Below are 15,024 nucleotides of genomic sequence, written 5' to 3'. Positions count from 1 at the left end.
TTAAAAAGCGTATTGACAGGAAGTCAGTGCAGAGCAGAACACGGTGAAATCTACTGAGACAGTGCAGGTGCATCAAGTTTAACTGAGCAAAATGGCGGCCATGGAATTCCTTCACGCATGCACACACACATAAACAAACTGAGTTGTCATCCCAAGATTAATGAATTGTTCAGACAAAACAAAACATTGGTTAACACCACGTCAACAAGTTTCTAATTACATCCGTGTCCACACGTCACGTCTGTCGACATGCCAATGACTCCGTGGAGGCAAGACTCACGGAATGTACGTCTGCAAAAATAACAAAAAAGCATCTCAGGTTACCAGGTAGGTGTGTATATAAGATGCTGCATGCAGAGCATCAATAGAGCATTTCAGGATGAAGACTGCTGGTGTTTTGCTGATCTTCCTCTTCTGTCTGTGTTCAGCTGACACTGACCTTCAGTTCCAGCTGAACCTCAACCATCACGAGAACCAAGGAACGTTGGAGCTGAGCCTCAACCATCACGAGAACCAACCGACAAACGAGAACACCGGTAAGGATGATGGGGATCATTAGATGATGTTTCTACAAATCATGATTAAACCTCTTATCCAGCCTATACATTCATACTGTACGTACAACATATTGTGGTAATAGTTCACCACCAAGACAAAATTACAAGCTCACAACCAAGGTTGTTATATATATATTTTTTTTTGTGCATTATTACTTTTTCATACTGTCAGATTGGAAAAAATAAGCGGGTGACAATTTAAATCAATTTAATAAAACATGAATTGTGATGTGAAAAATAGCCAGAAGAAACATTTGGACAGGTGGAAAACTTTAGTTAAAATAATTCCGTTTAGTGATTCATTAGCGCGAGCTTGAAAAAAATCAAAACACAGCGTGTACTAGTGAAGCAGCTGGTTGAAAGGCTAGGATCATAATACCAAGGATTCGACAGTGATGTCACTGACATGTGCAAAAGAAAATACAGGATCTTTGTAAGAGAATTGATAAAGAGTTTTCAGTCATTTGCTACTGTATTGAAAAGAGGATAAGAGAAAACACAGTATTGTAAAAAAATATATATAAATGAGAATGAAATACTGGAATACTGGAGAAATAATTAAAAAAATATATATGTTGGTCATTTGTCTGGAAAATAATTTTAGTTTAAAAAATCGTGAAAAATAGTATCGTGAACCTCAAATCGTGATTCGAATCGTATCGTGAGTTGAGTGAATCGTTACATGCCTAATTGGGAGTGTTAACTACTAGATTTCAATTTTGAATTTTAATATAAAATACAATTATGAAAGATGAATATTTCCCTTATTTTTTCATGAAGGGGTTCTTGTTTAATTTATATCATGATTTAATTAATCACATTAAAAGTTAACCCTTTATATGCCGGTTTTGATAGTAACTCCAAGCCAAACCCATAAACCTAAACCTCTAAATGTTGTATTTGGTCTGAACAATGTGCGCTGCTAAAAATAACCCAGCCTGCATGCGTGTGTATTTGGCTCAAAACAAAGTCGGACACTACCGACGCTTGAATCATGAGCTCTAACCTTTGATTGCATTTCAATACAAACATATTTGATAGACATAAGCACACCAACATGTTACTGCTTATAGAGAATGTGAAATTATTGTAATTGGTTCATTATTCCCTGTGGAATGGATGAATGAAATTTATAGTGTGTGGTTCGGACGAATGGCATGCATAGGGCAGTACAAATCTTTGTGTTTAAATAGACTATCATCTTATATAAACACAATTGACACAGGGAATTGACACTCTCACTTCTGCTGATTATAGGAACATTTTAATCACAGATATTCGTTGATAATTAGGAGTAAGGGAGACCTTTGAATGTTGCGCGCCAGGCCGGCACTCTCTCTCTCTCTGACACAACACATGCAGTAAATCCTCTCTCTCTCTCTCTCTCTCTCTCTCTCTCTCTCTCTCTCTCTCTCTCTCTCTCTCTCTCACACACATGCAGTAAATCCTCATTGTTCATGACTCCAAGTAATACTCTCTGACGTATGCGGGGATGCGTTTTAGACCTGGCAATAGGTCTATTTGTGTCACAGACCTAACATCTGCATTTAGGAACATGTTTAGCCTTTTGTCTAGCTAACACTCCCAACGCAACAAAAACAGTCAAAATACGGTGGATATATGATGAAATGTATAAATACCATATGAGAGATATAAATACAGTGAATATGGAAACCCATGAGTTTGTTTTCTTTCTTGGTTTGACATGATGTGATTGTGTGTATTTTTCAGAAACGGACAACAAATCTAATTCCAGTAAGAATGAGGTGGAAGCACCAGGAGGAAGTTCTGTGAATGCAGGTAAGACAGAGGCATTGGAAAATTAATTACTGTTGCTCAAATAATACATAATTAATTGTATGTATGTATGTATGTATGTATGTATGTATGTATGTATGTATGTATGTATGTATGTATGTATGTATGTATGTATGTATGTATGTATGTATGTATGTATGTATGTATGTATGTATGTATGTATGTATGTATGTAGTATGTATGTGGTTCCGTCGCCATTACCAAAAAGGTAACAGGGAACTAACCAAAGCGCTGCTGGAATCCAAACCCAGACCCATAGAGAGAGTGAGTTATGACACGCTTTGATCTCCCCGCAGAGCGGGCCACTATGGGCTGTAGTTCCAAACATTGGAACTTCCTCATCGAGATAGACAGAGCATTTCTGCATTCCATTCTTACAATGGAAGTCAACGCTAGTGTCGTCACTCTCATTACCCCCGACCATCTCCATTGGCTAGTCGGTTAAATAGGTTAATAATTGCTTCTCTGCTGACGCTATCCAAAGAGTTTATAAATAGATGCAGATGGCCAAACTGTTGCTGTTAAAATATGATAGTCTGTTAATTAATATGAAATTGCTTCTCTGCTGGCTTTTGTATAGTATTAGATTATAAAAGAATGCATAATTAAATGCTCTCTCTCTCCCTCTCCCTCTCTCTCTCTCGTGACTAGCTGTTGAGTCTGTCAGTGCGTATGCGTGTGCGTGTGCGCTTGTGTGTGTGTGTGTGTGTGTGTGTGTGTGTGTGTGTGTGTGTGTGTGTGTGTGTGTGTGTGAGCGCAGTTAACATGGAACCAGTAGATCATCGACACAGTATTATGGTGCTAGTAAAGACTGGGAGAGTGTGTTGTTTTATGGTCGTTTAATTAATATATGCGCGCTTTGCGCTGGGGGGGGGGGGGGGGGCTTAATTGGAGTTGACGAATCAAGCGTGCACATAATTCGGCAGGTATGGAGTTTCTCCGCCGTCTGTTTCTTTGGTACTGTTCACTCGCCTTGCGAGCCACTGTCTTTGTTGCCAGGTCTGCTTATTATAAGCGACTTTGGGCTTGTTTTTCTGTAAAGTTGCTAGTAAATATTGGTTGTAGCGGGTTGCGGTATTTTGGGCTTCTTTCTAAAGTGTATAGTGGCTTATTTTGGGGTTGTTTGAACCAGGGATTCTCAAACATTTTCATGTCAAAGACGCCCAAATTAATATGTATTTGTCTGTGCACCCCATCTGAAAATATGCCAGAGAGTCAGGACTCCCATACAACATTTGTGTTATTAAAATGTTCAATGTTCAAACATTCCACATTTTCTTCTAGATTTATTTTGAAAATAGACGATCTACAAGCTCACAACGCCTCACGCCGTGACACGTTGTGAGCTTGTAGATCGGCTATTTATAGGTTTTAAAGTGTTCATGTGGCCTATTAGTCGTCATAGACCTGGTTGCTTGTTTCACTCACAAAACCTGGCAACACTGGCCGCGTCAACGTTAAGACTGTCTGGGATCAGTTGATTTTACAGGTTGCAGATCCGGTTTAGACCGGATACGGAAACGGGCTTTGTACGTGCCTATTTATGTCCGCAAACTACCGGATACAGTAGGCGGGCTCTACGCAGGATTGGCTCTCTGAGCAGTAAATAGACACCCCCCCCCCCTCACAACCAACCAAACCACACACTCTGGCAGAGACAATTTAAATTCCACCAACATTCTAAACATTGTTTTAGTTGGCTGACACATTAGGATAGTTATGAGTTTAGTTATGAGTTATAGTTATGTTTAATGTGAGTGATTTGCTGAATCTGTGGTACACATTGATTTATTGTTATATTATATCAAGGACTTTATGTGCTTGTAATTTCAAAACAATTGTATAGTACACAAGAAAGTGTACTATACTCTACTTATTGTATAACACTGTGTTGCCGATTTAAAACAAATCATAGAATTCATAGATAACTTCATCATAGACAGCACTATCATCAGTGTCGTGTAAGTTAATGTTGTGTTTGTTTACACATGATCTTCCTATTAATATGTTGGATTCATGTTATTCAACATTTATCCATGAATACATTTCCAGACACACACACACACACACACACACACACACACACACACACACACACACACACACACACACACACACACACACACACACACACACACACACACACACACACACACACACACAGTATACTGTAGTTACTTTTTAGATTTAGGCTATTAGAAAATAGCAGATCTACAAGTTCACACTTGTAGCTTGTAGTTCTGCTATTCCCAAAATATTTGTATACATTTTGAAAACTTGAAATGGGACATTCTGCATAACGAGTACTCTTACTTTTGGTACTTTAAGTATATTTTGATACCAACACTTTTATACTTTTACTAAATTCTTAATACTAGACTTTTACTCTACCGAGTATTTCTACATTGTGGTATTATTACTTTTACTCATGTAAAACATTTGAATATTTTCTGTGATGCACTTTACACAAATGTAAATTATCATTATCATTATCATTATTATTATTATTACAAGAAAATGATATTGTGTTTGTATATAATACATGTGAACACATGTAGAGGAATATGTTGACAAAATGCCTACCTAAAGATCAAAGGCAATAAATATGAGACTACAACATGAAATTCAAATGAAAAAGGTTCAGAATCACTGGGTTAACTGTTAACTAAAAAAACGGCTTTTTAAACACAATTTAAAGTATAATTACTGCTATAGTAGGCTTCTACAGTATATTGTTTCAATTCAATTCCCCAACAATTACTTTAGCCAGCCAGTCAATAGTTGCTCGGCCCTGCCACCTACTGTCCACCTACTGTATTACACTGAGAGTGCTGATGGAGAAGTATAGAGAAGGACAGAAGGAGTTTATCGGAGGTTATCCACATAATACTTATTCATTATTAACCACTTATAACTTATTAGAAACCACTCTTATTGATGCATTTTAAATGAAACTATTTAGTATTTATGATTGACTGAATGTTAATGCTGATGCTCTTCTGTTTTCAGCCCTCCTTGCTAAACTGACGGCCATGGAAAAGAGGCTGACTGCGAGTGAGGAACTGAACCGACAGAATGCAGGTATTATAACCTTTATATATACTGTGCAGTGGTAATACTACATATTATATTCATTATGTTATAATGAATACTGTGCAGTGGTAATACTACAATATTCATTATACTCATTATATTCATTCTCAGTGGTGTACGGTGTGTGGTTTGGATGTGATAAGTTAGCAGATCCCCTGGGCTAGTCCACACGTGGTAAACATGGTGAAAATATATTACTAAGGTGTAATATTACTAAGTGAAAATATATTACTAAGGTGTAATATTGACAATTGTGTGAAGATATATTATTAGGTACACAAGGTACACATGTAATATTGGCAATTGTGTGAAGTGTGGATATTTCTTTAGCTGTGTTGTAGAGGACAGTGGCCACTACATTTAAGTTATATCCATTTGTGTTGTAGTTGTGTAGTGGCGAGGGCCACTGCATTTTACTGCATTTTACTGCTTTTATTTTATTTTATTTTATTTTTGTTTGCTTTATTGTTAAATTGGTTCTAACTGTAATTGTATCCTTGCTCTGTAAAGCACTTTGAGCTGCATTTCATGTCATGAAAGGTGCTATACAAATAAAGTTTATTATTATTATTATTTATTATTATTATAATGAATACTGTGCAGTGGTAATACTACATATTATATTCATTATAATGAATACTGTGCAGTGGTAATACTACATATTATATTCATTATAATGAATACTTTGCAGTGGTAATACTACATATTATATTCATTATAATGAATACTGTGCAGTGGTAATACTACATATTATATTCATTATAATGAATACTGTGCAGTGGTAATACTACATATTATATTCATTATGTTATAATGAATACTGTGCAGTGGTAATACTACATATTATATTCATTAGAAGGACAATATCAGTCACCAGAAGCAGAGACGTGTGTTTTCAATGAGTCTAACATGGTTATAATGGAGTTTGAAGACACAATGGGTTCGTCTAGAAAGAGGGGCGTGTCTTATGACATGAATATGAAATATGTAAATATTGAATCAAGGAACATAAAAACTGTCTGGGGTGAAACACAAAGCCAGAGTAGACTTTAAAATGACCCAGAAGTGTTTTAACACTTGCTTGATTGAGCTTTCTTGCCTACTAACACCTACAGTTTGGGTCAAAATTGCCCTTCAGTGTGAACAAGAATTAATGCCTAAAATCTCTCTTCATCTGGGCTCAAACTTAAACAAAATAATTGTATTATGTATTTAAAATGTCAGAACAAAATAAAAAAAGCTCTCTTCATAGGCAGATTTTATTAAAATAAGTGCATGATCTCCGGACTAAGTTCAGGTTCAACAGAAATCTCTCCCTCACCCATATTTGATTCATAGAATTAAAACATTTTTTTAATGTCAAATAAGATTAACTGTAAACACTGCTGATGTTTTAATTAAACTGCTTGAGTATTAATGAGTGATCTAATGTTAATATTGTGATGATTTCAGCCAACCTTGCTGAAATGTCCAGCGTAGACATGAGGTTGAATCTAACTGAGAGTCGAGTGGAGGAAGTGAACAGACACAATGAAGGTAGGCCTATTGTACTTTCATTGTTAGAAAACTCATGTTGAAAACTCTGACAATACATACTGATTAGTGTGGCTGTTGATTCTGATTGTCTCTAGGCAACCCCAGTATTGTTCTTGCACACGATGTACATACACACAAAATAAACGGGTACAGTGAAAATAATATGATGTCAAAATCGAAAAATCGAAGTTACAAAATCGAAAAATCCAAAATAGGACCGTCATTTTTAGATTGCGGCCCCTTGGACTTTTGGTATTTTGCTGAGTGGCCCCTGAGCCATCTTAAGTTGAGTAGCCCTGATCTATATAGTCAAGTGATCAAGACGGCTCCATCAGATTCCATCCTAATTGGTGCATTCCCAACATTGCTGGCCCACAATAACCTACCTGACCTGGCGGAGACCTGTGCTCCAAGGAGCACTTTTTCTAGTTAAAAATGGAGCTCGAAGAAGTTGTGAAGGTACAGGTTGATGTGTGTTTAAAATATCTAATAGTTTTGCTGTAATTTTCTTCAGAAATGGCTGCCAAATTGAGTGCCGGTGAGAAAGAGCGGACAGAACTTCAGACCAGGCTGAGCAGCAGTGAGACCCACGTTCAAGTCCTTCAGGCCAGGCTGGGTTCCACTGACGACCAAGTTCAAGTCATCCAGGCCGGGCTGAATACCACTGACGACCAAGTTCAAGTCCTGCAGGCCAGGCTGAGCAGCAGCGAGAACAATGTGGAGGCCTTGAAGAATCAAAGTGAAGGTGAATAGAAGACGAAGATGCAGGCAGGAGAGAGAGTTCAAATATGACTTTAGTGTTAAGTTATATTAATTACTTAAAGGGATATTTCACTTTCAAAACAAATTTGGGTCATTTTATCTATTGTATTTTCATTGTTAGAAAACTCATGTTGAAAACTCTGACAATACATACTGATTAGTGTGGCTGTTGATTCTGATTGTCTCTAGGCAACCCCAGTATTGTTCTTGCACACGATGTCACAAACATAAAATCCAGACTTGTGAGGTGCACTGTTAACCGATACGCACCAAACATGGAACAAACATTGTTCAGGGGTCTGCCATGAAAATAGTCACACACAAAAAAACATTGAACACAATATCAAATGGGAACTAAATCACCAATAGAACTGGATTTGAAGGCCTGACAATGTAATCATATAGAAACACAAAACGTTACTGCACTACTCCCACAGTTGTTGTGGCATGCACGCACGCACACATTCTCACACACACACACACACACACACACACACACACACACACACACACACACACACACACACACACACACACACACACACACATTCACACACACACACACACACACACACACACACACACACACACACACACACACACACACACACACACGTCAAATTAAATCAACTACTGAAATTGATGGTTTTTAAATCAAACTGCATGAGTATTAATGAGGGATTTAATGTTGTGATTATTTCAGCTCAGCTGTCCATCGTTGACCATCGAGTGGAGAACGTGAGCAGACTCATGACAGGTATTATAACTATTATCACTTTTACCAAACATGTCATGTTTTAATCCCTTGTTAAAAGTTCCAAAGAGCAATGATGTGTCAAAGTTAGCCTGCTGTCATACAGATGAAGTGTTAACTGGTCTAAACTGGTTAGAAGGCCTGCTGTCATACAGATGAAGTGTTAACTGGTCTAAACTGGTTAGAAGGCCTGCTGTCATACAGATGAAGTGTTAACTGGTCTAAACTGGTTAGAAGGCAGCCTGCTGTCATACATGAAGTGTTAACTGGTCTAAACTGGTTAGAAGGCAGCCTGCTGTCATACAGATGAAGTGGTAACTGGTTTAAACCAAGTAGTGGCTTTACATGTGACCTGTAGAAACACCACTGATCATGTGACCTGTTTATTGTTTTATTGAATTATAAACATTCACATATCTCCTAGTAGAATGTTTTATTGAATAATAAACTGATGAACTGATGCCACTGGACATACACACAAAATAAACGGGTACAGTGAAAATAATATGATGTCAAAATCGAAAAATCGAAGTTACAAAATCGAAAAATCCAAAATAGGACCGTCATTTTTAGATTGCGGCCCCTTGGACTTTTGGTATTTTGCTGAGTGGCCCCTGAGCCATCTTAAGTTGAGTAGCCCTGATCTATATAGTCAAGTGATCAAGACGGCTCCATCAGATTCCATCCTAATTGGTGCATTCCCAACATTGCTGGCCCACAATAACCTACCTGACCTGGCGGAGACCTGTGCTCCAAGGAGCACTTTTTCTAGTTAAAAATGGAGCTCGAAGAAGTTGTGAAGGTACAGGTTGATGTGTGTTTAAAATATCTAATAGTTTTGCTGTAATTTTCTTCAGAAATGGCTGCCAAATTGAGTGCCGGTGAGAAAGAGCGGACAGAACTTCAGACCAGGCTGAGCAGCAGTGAGACCCACGTTCAAGTCCTTCAGGCCAGGCTGGGTTCCACTGACGACCAAGTTCAAGTCATCCAGGCCGGGCTGAATACCACTGACGACCAAGTTCAAGTCCTGCAGGCCAGGCTCGGTACCACTGACGACCAGGTGGAAGTCATCCAGACCAGGCTGAATACCACTGACGACCAAGTCCAAGTTCTCCATGCCAGGCTGAGCAGCAGCGAGAACAATGTGGAGGCCTTGAAGAATCAAAGTGAAGGTGAATAGAAGACGAAGATGCAGGCAGGAGAGAGAGTTCAAATATGACTTTAGTGTTAAGTTATATTAATTACTTAAAGGGATATTTCACTTTCAAAACAAATTTGGGTCATTTTATCTATTGTACTTTCATTGTTAGAAAACTCATGTTGAAAACTCTGACAATACATACTGATTAGTGTGGCTGTTGATTCTGATTGTCTCTAGGCAACCCCAGTATTGTTCTTGCACACGATGTCACAAACATAAAATCCAGACTTGTGAGGTGCACTGTTAACCGATACGCACCAAACATGGAACAAACATTGTTCAGGGGTCTGCCATGAAAATAGTCACACACAAAAAAACATTGAACACAATATCAAATGGGAACTAAATCACCAATAGAACTGGATTTGAAGGCCTGACAATGTAATCATATAGAAACACAAAACGTTACTGCACTACTCCCACAGTTGTTGTGGCACGCACGCACGCACACATTCTCACACACACACACACACACACACACACACACACATTCACACACACACACACACACACACACACACACACACACACACACACACACACACACACACACACACACACACACACACACACACACACACACACACACACACATCAAATTAAATCAACTACTGAAATTGATGGTTTTTAAATCAAACTGCATGAGTATTAATGAGGGATTTAATGTTGTGATTATTTCAGCTCAGCTGTCCATCGTTGACCATCGAGTGGAGAACGTGAGCAGACTCATGACAGGTATTATAACTATTATCACTTTTACCAAACATGTCATGTTTTAATCCCTTGTTAAAAGTTCCAAAGAGCAATGATGTGTCAAAGTTAGCCTGCTGTCATACAGATGAAGTGTTAACTGGTCTAAACTGGTTAGAAGGCCTGCTGTCATACAGATGAAGTGTTAACTGGTCTAAACTGGTTAGAAGGCCTGCTGTCATACAGATGAAGTGTTAACTGGTCTAAACTGGTTAGAAGGCAGCCTGCTGTCATACATGAAGTGTTAACTGGTCTAAACTGGTTAGAAGGCAGCCTGCTGTCATACAGATGAAGTGGTAACTGGTTTAAACCAAGTAGTGGCTTTACATGTGACCTGTAGAAACACCACTGATCATGTGACCTGTTTATTGTTTTATTGAATTATAAACATTCACATATCTCCTAGTAGAATGTTTTATTGAATAATAAACTGATGAACTGATGCCACTGGACATACACACAAAATAAACGGGTACAGTGAAAATAATATGATGTCAAAATCGAAAAATCGAAGTTACAAAATCGAAAAATCCAAAATAGGACCGTCATTTTTAGATTGCGGCCCCTTGGACTTTTGGTATTTTGCTGAGTGGCCCCTGAGCCATCTTAAGTTGAGTAGCCCTGATCTATATAGTCAAGTGATCAAGACGGCTCCATCAGATTCCATCCTAATTGGTGCATTCCCAACATTGCTGGCCCACAATAACCTACCTGACCTGGCGGAGACCTGTGCTCCAAGGAGCACTTTTTCTAGTTAAAAATGGAGCTCGAAGAAGTTGTGAAGGTACAGGTTGATGTGTGTTTAAAATATCTAATAGTTTTGCTGTAATTTTCTTCAGAAATGGCTGCCAAATTGAGTGCCGGTGAGAAAGAGCGGACAGAACTTCAGACCAGGCTGAGCAGCAGTGAGACCCACGTTCAAGTCCTTCAGGCCAGGCTGGGTTCCACTGACGACCAAGTTCAAGTCATCCAGGCCGGGCTGAATACCACTGACGACCAAGTTCAAGTCCTGCAGGCCAGGCTCGGTACCACTGACGACCAGGTGGAAGTCATCCAGACCAGGCTGAATACCACTGACGACCAAGTCCAAGTTCTCCATGCCAGGCTGAGCAGCAGCGAGAACAATGTGGAGGCCTTGAAGAATCAAAGTGAAGGTGAATAGAAGACGAAGATGCAGGCAGGAGAGAGAGTTCAAATATGACTTTAGTGTTAAGTTATATTAATTACTTAAAGGGATATTTCACTTTCAAAACAAATTTGGGTCATTTTATCGTCTACTCAGGCTTTTGGGAGCACCCTGGGCAGTTTTTAAATTGCTTGATTCAGTATTTAGATATTTGATATTCATTTTATCAGACACGCCCCCTTCCTATACAAACCCATTGTAACTTCAAACTCAATTTTAACCATGTTAGATTAATCTAAAACACCTGTCCTTGGTTCTGGTGACTGATATTGTCCTTCTAATACATGATCAGACCGTTTTTTTGCAATAATTTTTTTTCATTTATTTTTAATATTTATTTTGGAAAATGAAAAAAAAAAATACAATAAAGAAATTAAATAAAATAAAGAAAAAAAGTTATTCAAGAAACACGTATTAGGAAGGCAGGATGAGTCACCAGAACCAAGGACGGGTGTTTTTGATGAATCTAACATGTTAAAAATGGAGTTTGAAGTTATAATGGGTTTGTATAGGAAGGGGGCGTGTCTGATAAAATGAATATCAAATATCTTAATACTGAATCAAGCAACTTAAAAACTGTCTAGGGGGCTCACAAAGGCCTGAGTAGATGATACAATGACCAAAAGTTTTTTTGAAAGTGAAATATCCCTTTAACACATCTGTAGTATACTTTGTACACTACAGATTCAAGTACACAATTGTTACTGAGATTAACGTTTTGCCGTATTCAAATGTGATGGTTTGTACGGTCCTGTTAACGTGAACCTTTCAGTACTATTATTTTTTAAAGATGCATTATTATCAGTCCTCATGAGGGGATAGCCTGAACAATGTAAATGACTGTATATTTCCACATGGGGAAGCTTACCTACTCAAATGAACTGCATGAGTATTTATGATGGATTTAATATTATTGTTGTGTTGATTTCAGCACATCTTGCTCAGATGTCCACTGTAGAAACCAGGCTCACTGCCAGTGAAAACCAAGTGCAGGAATTGTGGAGTAAGTATGTTTATCAAAAATGTACAAACAATTAAGATTAGATGAATTATATTCTCCAGATACACATTGGAAACTAAAATATATCTGAAACTAGTAATTTAAGTGAATTTGGAATCACAGTTTATTAATAATCTAATGAGCACTTATGTGTAAAAGTTAGATAGTGATGTCACACACATACATTATTAAATGTAGCTCTGAGCCAAAGTAGTGGTTTTACTTTCTTCTTCATTCATTACAAGTAGACTGAACTATTACAATGATCTCTATTAATACTGGTTCTTCTATAACAGCAACACAACCTTTAAAAAGCAACAAAGAGAGAGACCCCACTTTTACCAACACTACACTGACATTGTGTTTTATTTAAAAAATGAAACCATTCAAAGACCTCTTACTTGAATGTAGTTTGAATGTTCCACTCTACTGAACGTAGTGAACTAAGATCCTACAGTATACTGATTGAATATTCACAAACTTACTCCCAATAATACAATGTTGTATGGAGCACTGTAGACACTATTTCATTTGACTACTTCGTCTTGTTGAAGCTGATAGTTGGATGTAAGCTGCTATTTGGCAACACCCAACACATTTAAAACATTTGATTGGTGTTCTGGCTCAACCACTTTAACCCTGGGGGCACTATTTTGGGCATGTCGTTATAGGTGATTAAGATAAACGGACACAATATTTTGTTTTTCAACAGCAAAAATTGTAGATCTACAAGCTCATGTGTCGCACTGCAATGACATTTTGTGAGCTTGTACATCTGTTATCTTTGGTAGGCCTATTTGTCATATTGATTAAGTATAGGGCTTAAGTGGTTAATTTACGCTTTTGTATTATAAACAGTTGTTCCGTTTCTTTTGTTGACAGACCAACCAAAGGTGGCCTTCTCTGCTGGTTTGGGTACAACACTTGGACCAGTTAGTTCTAGAACCACTGTGGTCTATAAGACAGTCTTCACTAACGTTGGCAACGCATACAATCCATCTACAGGTAGGTGGTGATTAAATCATGTTAAAGGAGTAGTTCACCCAAAATATGACTTATTTTCTATCAATTACAAACCCCATGATGCCTTAAATTCATGGAGATGTTTTAGTTTTTGTCACATTCCTGAGGCAATGATGTGATGATAATAATAAAGATGCTTAAGGAGACACAAAGGAGTCTCTTTGTGTCTCCTACCGGGGAGACAGACTGCCAGTAATCAAACTATTGGCTTAGGAATGCCACAAAAACTCAAAAATCTCCATGAACTCAATGCTTCATGGTGTGTGTAATTGATAAGAAATAAGTCCTTTTTTTGGGTGAACTAGTCCTTTAATCACATTTACACAATTACAGTAATGAACTCACCAACACATTATTACACAACTTACATAATGCTATCAGGTGGAAATCTCATACGTCCAAAAACATGACTTTTAAGGAAATAGGAAAAATAACCTGTTCTCTATGGATCCAATGTAGTTATTATTTGGTCACGTTGCTCTTGTTAATACTTTCCATTGGTTAAATAATTATTAAGACACACACACACACACACACACACACACACACACACACACACACACACACACACACACACACACACACACACACACACACACACACACACACACACACACACACACACACACTTAACCACTTTCAACCTGGCATCTCTGTTTTGGACATGTTATCATAGGCCAAAAACAGCAGATCTACAAGCTCACAACGCATGATGCAATGTGTTGTGAGCTTGTAGATCTGTTATGGTACTGTCATATGAAGAAGTGTAGTGTAAATTGATTTATGAAAAAATATCTATGTATGAAATATGGAGATACAAGGTTTCTGCCTGACAGCAACGATATCTATCAGCCTATCAGACACGTTCACATGTTTTCACACTTTTTAATATACAGTACATTAATATACAAATACATGTTCAACTCTGTGTGTTTCCAGGTATCTTCACTGCACCATTGAAAGGGGTTTATCACTTCACATTCACGGCAGCTGTCTATGGCAAATCATCAGAACATGTGTTAATCCAGATGTATAAAAATGGCCAGAACATCATGGGTAGCATAGGTTACAATAATCATGGACAGATGGAATCCGTTTCTAAAGGAATAATCATAGAGCTGGAAGAGGGAGACACAGTTTACATGAGTTTACCCTCTAGCTTCAGGCTCTATGATGACGGTGGCAACCGCAACATGTGGAGTGGTGTTCTGGTCTATTCTATGTAACACTGCTACGTACCATTAATGCTCATTATTCATCGTGTCAATAAACACATATTCAAAAGCACTGACGTCTGTTTATTGTATTTTTGTTGATACTTTTTAATCAATCTAGAACACGGTT

The 15,024-nt window shown here is 37.9% G+C and overlaps 1 protein-coding gene across 1 annotated transcript; it reads left to right on the top strand.

Annotated features, from left to right (window-relative positions):
• Positions 1 to 379: 379 nt before the first annotated feature.
• On the top strand, positions 380 to 14,906 carry LOC308090925 (uncharacterized protein; the record flags this gene model as incomplete). Its single annotated transcript, XM_080436199.1, has 12 exons — positions 380 to 536; positions 2,289 to 2,357; positions 5,385 to 5,456; positions 6,921 to 7,004; positions 7,519 to 7,749; positions 8,470 to 8,523; positions 9,378 to 9,692; positions 10,403 to 10,456; positions 11,311 to 11,625; positions 12,589 to 12,660; positions 13,540 to 13,662; positions 14,620 to 14,906. The coding sequence occupies 12 exons, from the start codon at positions 380 to 382 to the stop codon at positions 14,904 to 14,906; spliced, it is 1,833 nt and encodes a 610-aa protein (XP_080292325.1).
• Between the last annotated feature and the right edge of the window lie 118 nt (positions 14,907 to 15,024).

Source organism: Gymnoscopelus braueri, assembly GCF_963280865.1.
Source record: "Gymnoscopelus braueri genome assembly, chromosome: 8".
NCBI lineage: Eukaryota > Metazoa > Chordata > Actinopteri > Myctophiformes > Myctophidae > Gymnoscopelus > Gymnoscopelus braueri.
This window is presented reverse-complemented; position numbering and strand designations above follow the sequence as displayed.